The sequence below is a fragment of the Lycium ferocissimum genome, unplaced genomic scaffold (genome assembly GCF_029784015.1).
Source record: "Lycium ferocissimum isolate CSIRO_LF1 unplaced genomic scaffold, AGI_CSIRO_Lferr_CH_V1 ctg7591, whole genome shotgun sequence".
Classification (NCBI taxonomy): Eukaryota; Viridiplantae; Streptophyta; class Magnoliopsida; order Solanales; family Solanaceae; genus Lycium; species Lycium ferocissimum.
The window spans coordinates 3,637-17,201 of record NW_026726854.1 but is presented as its reverse complement, the minus strand read 5'-3'; the positions used below and the strand labels follow the sequence as shown (position 1 = coordinate 17,201).

The following is a 13,565-nucleotide window of genomic DNA, read 5'->3' as shown; positions in this document are numbered from 1 at the left end:
CCACAATTGGGCCTTATTTCCTTATTTTTTTCCAAGCCCAATTCATCATAATTTTATTTTTGTAATTCCCGAAATAAATTTCCAAAATTCCAATTTTGCCTTAGGCCATCTCCGTGTTTCCACATTCAAGCTTCCATATCCGCCACACACCTACTAAGAAAAATTCAAACATGGCCTCCTTTCTCATAATTCACAATTTTTGCGAATTTTCCGATTATGCAAAAAGGCGGGATATAACAATCTCGATAATGAACTAAAACATGATCCTCATACTGACGCGCCTTTATCTCTACTACCAAAGATGATACCGCTGTGTCTTGAACAGTAACTCCTGCATCACCTGAATCTATCAATCGAATTCCGAGACTAGCCAATCGATGAACCTCACGAACTATTTTTTCTTCTCTCGGGCGGCACATGCGACAAGCTACCCATAAATTTGCGACTGAGGGCATCGGCTACTACATTAGCCTTTCCGGGATGGTATAGAATATCCACATCATAGTCTTTTAACCTCTCCAACCATCGCCTTTGATGCAAGTTCAAGTCCTTCTGCGTAAAGATGTACTAGAGACTCTTATGATCAGTATAGATATCAACATTGACACCGTATAAGTAGTGCCTCCATGTTTTCAAGGCATGAATCACTGCCGCTAACTCAAAATCATAGGTTGGATAATTCTTTTCGTGCTTCTTCAACTGTCTAGAAGCATAAGCGACAACTTTACCATGCTGCATCAACACACAGCCCAATCCAATACCTGAAGCATCACAATATACCACATAGCCATCTGCTCCTTCTGGGAGAGTCAATACTGGTGTTGAAGTTAACTTATCCTTCAACGTCTTAAAACTCTGCTCACAAGCATCTGTCCATTGGAACTTAGCGGATTTCTGAGTCAATTTGGTCAATGGGGCTGAAAGAGAGGAAAATCCTTCTACAAACCTTCTATAATAACCTGCCAAGCCCAAGAAACTACGTATCTCCGTTGGTGCCGTGGACCTTGGCCAATTCTTCACAGCCTCAATCTTCTGGGCATCCACTCTAATGCCTTCCTCTGAAATAATGTGACCCAGAAAAGCCACAGAGTTCAACCAGAACTCACACTTAGAAAACTTGGCATACCACTCTTTACCTCGAAGAATCCCAAGCACTGTCCGCAGATGTTCTGCATGATCGGCCTCTGACGGCGAATAAACCAGGATATCATCTATGAACACAATCACGAACAAATCTAGAAAGAGCCTGAATACACGATTCATCAAATCCATGAATACGACTGGGGCATTAGTTAGCCCGAACGACATAACGCGAAACTCATAGTGGCCATATCTAGTCTGGAATGTCGTCTTCGGAATGTCCTCATCCTTGACCCTGACCTGGTGATATCCTGATCTCAAGTCTATATTTGAGAAATATTTAGCGCCTTGCAACTAATCAAATAAATCATAAATCCTCAGGAGCGGATACTTAATCTTTACAGTCACTATATTCAATTTTCTATAGTCAATACACATTCGCAAAGAGCCATCCTTCTTTCTTACAAATAACACCGGCGCTCCCCACGGTGGTGTACTAGGCCTAATAAAGCCCTTCTCAAGCAAGTCTTTCAACTGCTCCTTTAACTCTTTTAACTCCGCAGGTGCCATCCTATAAGGAGGGATAGATATTGGCTGAGTGTCTGGCAATAGGTCAATAGCAAAATCAATCTCCCTCTCTGGGGGAATGCCTGGAAGCTCATCTGGAAATACTTCTGGGAACTCATTAACCACAAGAACAGACTGAAGAGTCGGTGGCTCTGCTTGCACTTCTTAAACTCGAACTAGGTGAAAAATATACCCTTTTCTGATCATCTTCTCTGCCTTAAGGTAGGAAATAAGCCTACCTCTAGGCGAAGCAAAGATTGCCCTTCCATTCTAGGACTGGCTTGCTTGGGAACTGGAATCGAATCATCTTTGCTCTACAATCAACATTAGCATAACAAGAAGCCAACCAGTCCATGCATCTAATAACATCAAAATCAATCATATCTAACTCAGTTAGATCTGCTACGGTATGGTGGTCACACACTATAATAACACAGTCTCGATATACTCACCTAGCTATAACCGGATCACCAACTGGCGTAGACACGTCAAAAGGTCTAATCAACTTGGGCTCTACCCCAAACTTTTCGGCAACAAAGGGCGTAACATATGATAAAGTGGAACCTAGATCAATCAGTGCATAAACATCATGGGAGGAAACTGATAATATACCTATAACAACATCAGGAAACGTCTCACGGTCCTGTCTACCAGCCAACGCATACACGCGGTGCTGAGGACCGCTCGAGCTGGATGCTTCACTCCTCCCTCTACCTCGCCCGCCGCCGCCGGCGTCGAAAAGTTGCCCGGCGGCGCACCGCAGACGAGCCGCCACGTACCCCGTAGGCCGAACCATACCGAACCAACCCCCATCGGCACTCCCTCATCCCGTGGCCTCGTCGTCCACAAGTATAGCAAACATCCGAACCCAACCGACACCGACCCGTACGTAACTTGCCACACCGGGGTACATCACGGCAAAGCGGGGCCTCATCTCGGCCGACTCGGTCGCACCGAGAACCCGACGCTCTAGAACCCCGGCCCGCTCCGAATAAGAAGACCGATCAAATCTCGAACCGAAAACAATGAGATGCACTCCCCGCCGCCGATAAGAATACCCGGGATGCCGCCGTCTCCTCGTCCTCCCCCGAACTCACTAACCATATCAAAAGATCTAGCCCTCTTACCATGGCTCCGGTCACGCTCGCGCTCTATTCTCCGCTGGCGTTTACGATCCTCCAAATTCTGTGCATACGCTTGTATACGGGAGATGTCCATGCCTGGCTGTAATGCAGCAGTCGTGCACTCATCTATCAAGTGTGGCCCTAGACCGGCCACAAGGCGATGAACTCTATCTTCCATGTCAGCCACCATGGCTGGGGCATATCTAGCTAGGGAATCGAAATGTACACAATACTCTTAGACATTCATACTGCCCTGCTCAATACGTAGGAACCTATCTTCTTGGGCCCGTAGGACCTCTGGAGTTAAGTAATGGCGAAGAAAAGCATATGAGAACTCTCGCCACACAGGTGGAGGGGCATTTTCTCCCCTAGATAACTCCCATGCCTGATACCACTGTATCGAAATATCCCAGAGTCTATAAGAAGCCAACTCCACTGACTCAACCTCATCCGCGTGCATAACTCTCAAAGTCCTCTGCATACCATCAATAAAATCCTTGGGGTCCATATTTTGCTTTACCACAGAAAACTAAGGAGGACCTAACCCAAGAAAGGTCTTAACCCTTGAACTATTGGCCCTGTCTGCTGGGTCAACACCAACTCCTTGCCGCTGTGCCTGGGCAGCTACTAATTTGGTCAACAACCGTACAGCCCGTACATCCTGGGCCTCTGCATCCGGCTGAGGAACTAGGGCTGGTACTGGAGGCGGGGTATGCGATGTCTCAGACGGCCCCTCACTCTGAATCTCCTCCTGGGCCATCGTGGCCTGTCGAGTACAGCTAGTGGCCTCACCAGCCACACTCTTGCCCTTCTGGGCGGCTGTAGCTTTCTTGCGGGACATCGCTGAAATCAAAACATTTCATTAGAAGCGAACGGTTAACACAGTGAGCCGCGCTGAGTCCGATGGATCAAACACTGAACTTGGTGCGGGAGAGGCATCTGTTGGTTCAGGCCTTGGGATTGACGAACCCTTCAGCAGGCCTGAGAAAGATAATATTGAAGTTAGGGAAAGGGATGAGCGAAGGAAAAAACACGAAGCAAAATAGGAAAAAGATCTACTTACCATGATTCTTTGCTATCCACTTCTCGTCGGACAGCTCTTTCCATGTGCGTAGTTGGTGCGGGTATTGGCATATAATGCCCTCTACCCAATCGGGGAAGTTTTCTATTTCATCTGGGATCCATGCAACGATTGAAGTATAAGAGAGTTGGATGAATAATTGAAAGCATGTGGAGAAAATAAAAGTTCTACGATGCTAGCGTTTCATGTTCCACCGCTCGAGGAATGGCATGGATCCCGCTAGGATTATCTCCACAGTTTTAACCCTGACGAAACATTCCACCCAGCCTCGGTCTTTGTTCTCATCAACGCTGGAAAGGATAGGGTATTTCCCTCATTTCAAGGGCTTTATAATCCCTCCGCGAAAGATCCACGGACTGTACAGCCGGATCAAATGGTGTAAAGTAAAGTCCGCATTGACATTGTTCGCTAAAAAGCGGAGACAAGTTACAGTCCGCCAGACAGACGGACCAATTTATGCGAGGCATAAGTTGTACGTTCTGCACATGTCAAGTGCCAAGGATGACTTGATCGATCGGGGGTTCAAGTTTGAAGGTGAAGGGATAGGTGTATATGTTTGATTATTCATCCCTGAAGGTGGTAATGTCATCATCCCGACCCTGAACAACAATCTCGAAAAGTTAGGTTGTCCAACCATAATCAGTTCGGACTCGTAGAAGGTCTATTTCCTTGATAGAAAAAGGATAGAGTCTGACATCATAGCCTCTGTCGGACTTTCTCGAAGTTGTCTCGACAGCGAATTCAGTGTCGAAGTGATAGTGCAAGGGCAGAATATCTTGAGCTCGAGGTTCGAAGGGATTGATCTGAGCGCTAACCTCGGGGTTAGCAACGACGTCGGTCGCTGGAGGTGGAGAAGCAACTGATGAAGCGTTTTTGGAAGAAGATCTAGAGTTCGTTGCCATTTCTTATTAAGATTTGGTGATCTAGATGAAGATTTGAAGAATGGGATGAAGATTTGAAGAATGAAATGAAGATTTGAAGATTGATATGAAACTTTGAAGGTTGGCAGGTGAAGCTTGATATGAAGTTTTAAAGGTTGATAGATGGAGATTTGAAAGAAAGCAAGAACAAGGTTGAAGATTCAAAAGAAGTTCGAGCAGTAATTAATCTAATGGTAAAAGGTGAAAAGGGAATGAATCGCACTTTTATAGGGGAGAGTAATAATGGCGAAACGTTCCAATTCGAGAACCAAAGGGACACTCCAATCAGGCAGATACACGTGTGCGAAGTCAGAAAGACGTGATGTGAGGGGACGTCTGATCTCCCGCCTATTTCCGAAAAGAAGCTTACAAGAGAAGATACCGAGGTTATCATTCCACTTCCCATCACTCCGATAAACTCTGATCCGGGAAGTGTGGGGACTATCTGTATACGGTAAAAACCAGTGTAAAATGTTGTGACCTCTCGACGAGAGGTCGGAGTAAAATAGGAACGTTGACTTCAAGATGTGGCGTTGGTTTGAGTTCGGAGATTCGGATGAAATGACGTCCAAGGGATCGTTAATCCAAAGGAGCCGGAGAGATGCTAGTTAGCACAATGCGAGAAATTCGTTACAGGTCGGATTTCACGCCGCCCATTACGCCGACCGTTACGCGGCCAGCTGTTAAGGCGCCGTTAATAGTAATTAGTATCAAATTATCAGATTTTAATGAGCATTAGGACCTAACTCTTGTACTATAAAAGGAGGTAAACCCTCTCATTAGAAGGGATCTGATTCCAATCTTATGCACTTACTCTGTAAAATTTCATAAAGTTCAAGTTCTTTAGCAATTTGGCTCGGGCACTCAGCTTAACGCTCTGCACCGGACCAGTTTTCAGTTACAAGCAATAAACAATTCGGGCTATTTCTATCTTTGTTCGTTACATACAACTGATTATTATTTCATATTTCATTACGTTAACAACTGATTAAACCACATATCCTTTAAACCGCGTACAAATTCAACTGTTACCTTTTTAGGGGTAAACAATTAGGTGGCAGAAGATCAATTGTGCTAAGGAGTACCTCTTAATAACGTCAAACAAGGAATTTCACATTCAAGTTTCCACTGACAGGTTTGCGGTAAGGAGTACCTTTTCTGATTTTAGGTTTTTACTCTCTACGTTTTCTTTAATTTTCGAATTTCTGGTTTAAGAAAATAGTTTGCCCCCACCTTTACGCTATATTTTTATTACAATTTGTAGTATGTGGTGGTGTATGTAAATATATTTTTGACTATTCGGCCAAAAGGAAATAAAGATCAATGGGAAGATTAGCCTTCTTGATATATTCATTTAAGGATGAAATTTTTATGCATTTGCTTATTCAGAAAATGCAAAGAATGCATTAATGTTCAAAGGGGAAGGAAAAAGAGAGGCCTAAAAATTCAACTATTGGACTCAAATTTATGCATGCCAAAACTTTACACAAAGGTATCAGAATGTTAAGTTTATGGGCTCTAAACTAGTCACTAACCCCATAGTAATTATCGTTACGGAATTCAAAATTAATTGTTATATATATTTAATGAATTTTCTAATACAAAATACAAGATCTAAACAAAAGTTATTAATTTGTCTGACCCGTAGCTAATACTCCCGCTCCGTCCCTGTGGCCTCAGTGCCACTAAAATGACAACATATCCATTGTGGCCCCACAAGCGGGATCCGGGAAGGGTGGAGTGTAGGCAGACTTTACCCCTAATCCTTATTCCTAATCATGTGCAAATATATGTTATGCATCCATTGATTTGGTACATAGCGAGGCGGGTAAGCTTTTACACATCTACCATTCCCATGAATGGCATAATAACATCAAGATAGAATTCCTATCATCTGAACAGTACACAATTGTAGTTCAACCCCAAGGAATGAACCTAGTAACACAATATAACCATAAGCTCTATGAACAGCCATTACTAATCAGTATATACAGAAAATTTGATCCACAACAATACACCTCTACCTGGCATTAAAAAAAGCAAAGCAGACTATTCGTAAATCGGCTTGGGCATGTGTTCTTTTGTATAGACACGGTGCCGCCTCTCTCTCCCATATATGACCCAGAATGTGAGGGAAAGCAGTACTGCTACACCAACCATCACCAAGCCAATGTAAACCCATTTGCTGTAATGCTGAAGTCCGGGACAGTATATTCTATATATATCTCCAAATGTTTGTCTAACGAAATCACAATCTTCTAAGTCAACCAGGAAAGGACCATAATGGTACAATCCAAAGCTCACATTTACAGCAGCTGCCATCTGGCCGTAGATGGTCGGAGTCAGACGGCCTGTTGTGGAACAAATGCCACTAGGGGAAACTTGACAGACAGAAGTCTTCCATACCTGCATGACAGAAAAAATTGGAGGTTGTAATAACTCTACATTTTAGTAAGGAAATTGCGACTCCTTCAAAAGCATCACATGTCGAGGATAGAGAAATATGTCTTGATGTGATTTCAACTTTTCAGGAAGAAGTTATAAGGTGTACCTTTGTCGCATTGCTCAAGTCCACTTCACCAGGACTACAGGATCTATCAGTCAAGTCTGTGTTAAACGGATTGCAAAGGGTTGGCAGCTTAGGTCCAGATTGATTGTAGTACAAAGGACCAAAGTTGGGGGAAAAATTGTTGTTGGACACATTTGTAATGACCCGGTTAACAACACCGACCAGCTGAGAAGTGACTTCTTTGCTTTTGGTAAGGGTATCTTGTGCAGTGGCATTGTCCACACACGGCAATATATCATCTAAAGCTGTACTAGCAAGAGGGTGTTGGACCCACTGGTTCATTGCTACACAAGTGTCTGAAGTCACACTGACATATCAAACAGAAAACAATTAGAGATGTTTCAAAAACTACATTTATGAATCGACTGACATCAGTAAAGAATGGACAAAGATGTGACTTACAGGCTTCTAATAAATAGAGAAGACACAAATTCCCAACAGCTAAAGGAGTGTTCAAATATCTACACATGTTTATCACTAAGGGTGTGTTTGGTATGGAGGAAAAATTTCTGGAATATGTTTTCCTAGTTTTCCATGTTACACTGGGTATGTCATTCTTCTTGTTGGTTGGTCAAAATGTTTTGAAAAACATTTTTTCAAGGAAAACAAGTTCCTGAAAAATGAGAAAAATGAATTCCCTAATGGAAGTAGGGACAAAAAGTTCCATAAGTGACATTCCAAGTTCATTGTCTCTCCTCCTCACCCACCCATTGCCCCCAACCCCCAACCCTTGACCATCCCTTCGCCACTCTCAAACCCCTACTCCCCATCTCATCTCACCCCGATAGTGTTTTGCTAGATTACATACAAATACTCTTGGAATACTTATTATTTTTTTGCTTACTTACCAAACGAACATAAGTAAGAAACCTACTGGTTTCTGGGAAAACATTTTCCTTCGCACCAAACACACCCTCAATAATGAGACATTCTAGCAGTCAAAGTTTAGCAGTTTTAGTACTACTCCCTCCGGTCCAAAATAATTGAGAATTTAGCCTCTAAAAGTTGGTCCAAAATAATTGAGGTTTTAGTCTATCAAGAATGTATTTAATTCTTTTTTCAAATTTACCCTTGACACATTCTTAATTGAATGAACAAATTTAATGCTTGTTATAGTTTCAAAGTTATAGTTTCAAAGCCCCTATGTAAACAAAAAAAAAAAAAAATCCTCTTAATTAAGGGTATTTTAGTCAATACATGTCTTAATTTTTAGGAGTAAGTGTCCTTAATTTATGTGCCCAAGTCTAAAACCTCAATTATTTTGGACCGGAGGGAGTATTTGACAGGATCTTAATGATACTAATGAGTAATGACCAGAGTGGGAATCAAGAAGCACCAGCTAGAAGTATAATCAAAACAGACATCTAAAATGTTTAAACCAAATACCAATATCTAAAGCCTGGCAGGCTCCCTCACCCCCCCCCCCCCGAAACACCCCCCAGCTGACACCAGCAATTTTATGTTGACGATAGCTGCAGAAAGGCAGAATTACTCTGAATCTAATATCAGATTAGAGTTGACTTTAGCGTATCCTTTCTGGGATGGAACTGCAGAACCTATCGCTTGAAGTTGTACGCACAAGAAGAAGATTTTCCGCACTCACAAATAACGTGAAGTATATTACTAGCTTAGTAAAACAGTAAGCTGTGAGAAGTAAAATATAGGACAGAGCTTACTTGTGGAGAACAAGAAATATGCCACACAAAATTAAAGTCCCAGTGACAAGAATCCATCCAAAAATTACCAAGCTGCACAAAAATAGAACAGAAGAGCATTCGTTGAAACAAAATAGCAGAGCCAAGGAAAGGAACTACAAGAAAGAACAGCTTAGTAATATGAAATGTTCACTTACATGTAAACGAAAACCTGCATCCCGAAAATTGAAAGTACTAGAAGGAGAAAAGAAAACAGGGAAACTTTTATTAGTAGAACTTGTTAAATAATTCTTACGATCAGAGTTCTAATGTAATGGTAATCTTACCAAATCCAAGAAATGTCAATAGAAGCATAATGGCTGATAGAACGATTAGAGCCAATCGCCTGCATAAATATTACCATAGGCATTTTAGAGCCCTAAACAGCAAAGGAATATGTGTGTTTGGTGGATTGAAGTGCAACTAGATAAGCAAGAATTTAGAAAAGGTATCCCTCAAAATACTGAGTTTGAAATATTCCTTGGAACGAAAAAAGATGGGCCACAAAAGAAGTTGACAGCCTAATATTATCATACACAAGATTTAAAGACATGACCCACAAAATAATTGTTTCGAATAGATGCAATTAAATAGTCTGGAATAGATGAAAGGACAAAATCAATCCATAAGGCAGACCCATAGAAGTACGAGAACTCGATTCAGTTGTGTAAGTTCTAAAGATACAAATAGCAAAGAAGAAGCTTGTAATGGTATTCACTTACACGGACTCTACCAAGCTTGCTATGTCATCCTTATTGTCTTCTGTTTTACTGGAGAGAGTATTAGCAGAAGAATTAATCTTGGTTTGGATGCGGTCTATGTCTGTTTGGACTGAACCAGGAAGCAAAACTTGATCCACAGCAATAATTTTGGCTGCTGCTAGATAACCTGAGACGTTTCTGAGCCTATCCGCTGTGGTATTTGCCTGATGGACCACATAATCCAATGTGTTAACTGTACTGCTGTGAAACTTTCCCTGGCCAATGTACAAAATGATACATCCAACACTGCACAAGGAACGAAATACGTAGGTTATAAAATGGGCACATTAGAACAGAGGGAACGGGAATGTGACATGTATGTTCATGCGTGAGAAATTGAGGAAAATTGGGAGTATTCGTAATGTGAGAGTGGATATCAATTCTTCGTACGCAGCCATAAGCATCTGTAAATGCTAGAGAGAGAGAGAGAGGGAAAATACACTGCGGCTATGGTGAAAAGTATGAGGAGTATGAGGGAGAGAGCATAAGCTATTCGGGAGTAGCCATAAGGTTCTCTTCTACAGCAACAGTAGCAGACACAGATGAACAATAAGCACAGTGCGAAGATCACAAACCAGACCAGCGCAACGACAAAGAATGGAGCTGCAGTGAAAGCCACAGACTGCACGGAAATAAATATAACTTAGAAACAATTGAACAAATACTTCATGCAACTATAACTTTAGGAAAGACAACTAAGTGCATACTTCATTGGTAAGAGTCGGAGTAAAAAGATAAAAAAAAAAAAAAGAGAGAGAGAAATGTTCAGCCAAGTACAGATTGTGTGACAACTTTTTTAAAGTACATAAACAAGGTTTTATTTGCTGATAATGAAGATTGGGATCCCATTTCTAAAAGGTAATCAAACATTTGAAACATAAACATTGATATTGTAGTGCACGAAGGCAATTTAAGTCGTCATATCAGACCTGTTATAGCATCATTGTCTTGAAATGCATGGACAAAATCAGCTCATACTGATGAGCAAATAAAGTTTCAAGTCACTGAAGATCATCTTTTTTGGGAGATGCAATTACATACTCCGCTCTGATCAATCAAATGATAATAACTTTTAATCTCAGAAACTTATTAGGACAAGCATGATACGAGATAGTAATCTCTCTGCTTATGGTTTATAGAATCCCATGACATAAATTAGAATACTAACCATTTTCAGGTAAAGTATCTGCATGCTGGAGGCAAGATGAGATCATCTATTACTATGTCTTGTAGACTGTAGTCCATCATTGAAAATTATGATGGTAATATAACTCATGACACTCGTCAGAGTAGTGGAAAGAAAATTTTCCACCTTCCAAAGACAATGGCCTGGACCATTTTGTCATTGCCAAATTAGGTAAAAGCTTAGTCATGACAAGAGTAACATTTTTTGTAGTCAACACAGTTGGTTAACTACCACTTAGAAATGAATGGTCAGTAACTTCTATGAAGACGGCGTGACTTGAAAAGGTCTGCAATTGGGCTCCGAAGGCAAAGAATCTGTGTTTGACTCCATGTGCTTGGCAAAAAAGATAAGAAGGAAGCATAATATAAAACACAAATCAAAGGATAAGGTTAATGGACCAGTTATTTTTTTTGTTAGACCTTAGTTTGGTTGGAGAAGTATAGAGGAAATGGAAATTTTACTGTTCTGAAATCATATTCAATTACAGAAGTGAAGAATTTTTACCTTTTTTTTTTTTTTTTTTTCCCCTTTCCTTTTCTCTATGCAGCCCAAGAAAAGAGGAGTAAATTTTCAAACTTCCCTTCCACAATGTGTAAATAAGTTTGAAATACAGATTTCATATAACTAAATAATAGTACTAATTTTATATTCCAAGGCCAGACAAGGTGGTGATTTATCTAATAGTTTTCAATTCCAATGCAAGAAACAACAAAATTGCAGCACTTAATTTCAGAAAACACTCTGGTGACAGCAACAGAGATCTCACTCCTTGCCCCACAACTTCTTTCTAATTTTGCTAGAACAAAGGTTTCAACTTTCAACCCACAATACCGGAATACCCTGTGCTGTAAACATTGTGAAGCATGTTCCTTAAGTTGCCGCAGATTATAGACATCGAAATTTTACCGTATTTAAAATAGGACGCTACAAGATGAGTTCAATCCATCTTCAAACTCTAAGGTCGGTTAGGATTTTTTGAAGGCTACTCTAGCCTAAACCCTAGATCACGCCTGTATAAAGGGACACATATTCCCTTGAAAAGACATCTCGAATATCTCATAAAGTTCTGGGATATTCACAAAGAAATCAAGGCATCAAATACTACATCGCAAGCAGGCCCAAATCATAAGTTACTAACGGCCCTCAAACCACAGAGAAACACGCTACTAACAGGCCTCGAACCACTGAGAAAGTTCAGAGAGAAGAATCAAGGAATAAACAGAGTTGTACTCACAAATATTCATCAGTACAATCTCTGTTTAATTGGTTTGCAGTTTATTTTCCGTATTGAGAAAACTTGTTGCACACAGAGATTTACAAGTAAAAGGTTGAATACTTACAGCCCAGTAATGGCGCTCACTGATATTCCAGCCCCCAGTATATCTCTTGAAATCATTGAGAGGATCTTTTCTATACGTTCTCTTAGCAGCCAAAATAAGTGACGAGTTCAATGGGGCCTCAGGAATTTCAGCAAGAAACCTTTTGGTCACCACCACATCATACTCATTCCTAATTCCGTCATCTAAAAATACACACACATACATATCAGCAAACAATAAACAATAAAGAAAGATCTTTTGACACTGAAATCAAAGAAAAAGTAGAATACCTGAAAGGGGTGGAGTTTGGAAGGAAGGAAAATGAGAATCAGATCTTGCAAGGGTGAGGGAGAAGAGAAAGGAAGAGAAAATGAAGAAAGCAGTTACAAGAGAAAATAGCAATGACCCTTCACCCAACATTGTAATTTGTAATGATGGGTATCTAGGAAAAGTGGCGAAGGCAATGTTAAAATCTTGTGCAAATTCTGCAATGGAAATGTTTAAACGTTATGCAGATCTTGGAACACACTGGAGAGGTCTGACAGAGAGGAGGAAAGGAAATAGTAGGATTTTAACTGTTCAAAACATGCTTCACATGGAGTATGAGAGAGAGAACAAAAGGAGGAAATGTCGTAATAAAAATTGATATTGAAGCAAGAAGCCTCGAGGAGTTGGACACGGGGAAGGAAATGTATGTGAGAACATAGATATTTGATGCCTAACAACCAGGATGTCTTTGTCTTTCAAACTTATTTCCTGATTTACCCTTATTTATTTTTATTTTTATTTTTATTTTTAGGGCTTAAAATATATACTCCTTTTGAAAAAAATACGGCAAAAATATATTCCTCCGATCCTTCTTACTTTGACTCTGGTAGACGCAATACTCCCCTTAAAGAAACTCTTTACTAAAGGTTTGTTTATTAAATTATTTTTATTATTTACTTTTTGAAAATCTATATTGACTTTTAGTAGTATTTTTTGTAGGTACTTAATGATAAGAATAATACTATAAGAAAATAATAAGCATCTTTTAATTTGCTAAAATTAACAAGTGCGTAAAAAAATCTATTTTTAATAATAAGAGATAAGAAAAAAGGAATGAAGGAAGTATCCGGGAGTACTCTATTAATAATCTTCGTCAATTTGTGCACGCCTCAATTCATTTATTACATACTATGTATCTGTTGACAATATCAACATATTATGTATCTATTGACAATAAAATTCGTGTCAGGAAAACATTAATCAAGACAGGAAAATA

The 13,565-nt window shown here is 40.4% G+C and overlaps 1 protein-coding gene across 1 annotated transcript; it reads right to left on the bottom strand.

Moving 5' to 3' along the window:
* Nucleotides 1-6,595: 6,595 nt before the first annotated feature.
* LOC132045665 (uncharacterized) lies at nucleotides 6,596-12,993 on the bottom strand. Its single transcript, XM_059436238.1, has 9 exons — nucleotides 12,592-12,993; nucleotides 12,323-12,504; nucleotides 10,237-10,418; nucleotides 9,758-10,042; nucleotides 9,323-9,381; nucleotides 9,194-9,230; nucleotides 9,018-9,089; nucleotides 7,324-7,648; nucleotides 6,596-7,178 (listed from the first exon to the last, which is right to left on the bottom strand). The coding sequence occupies exons 1-9, from the start codon at nucleotides 12,719-12,721 to the stop codon at nucleotides 6,822-6,824; spliced, it is 1,629 nt and encodes a 542-aa protein (XP_059292221.1). The 5' UTR covers nucleotides 12,722-12,993; the 3' UTR covers nucleotides 6,596-6,821.
* Nucleotides 12,994-13,565: the final 572 nt, after the last annotated feature.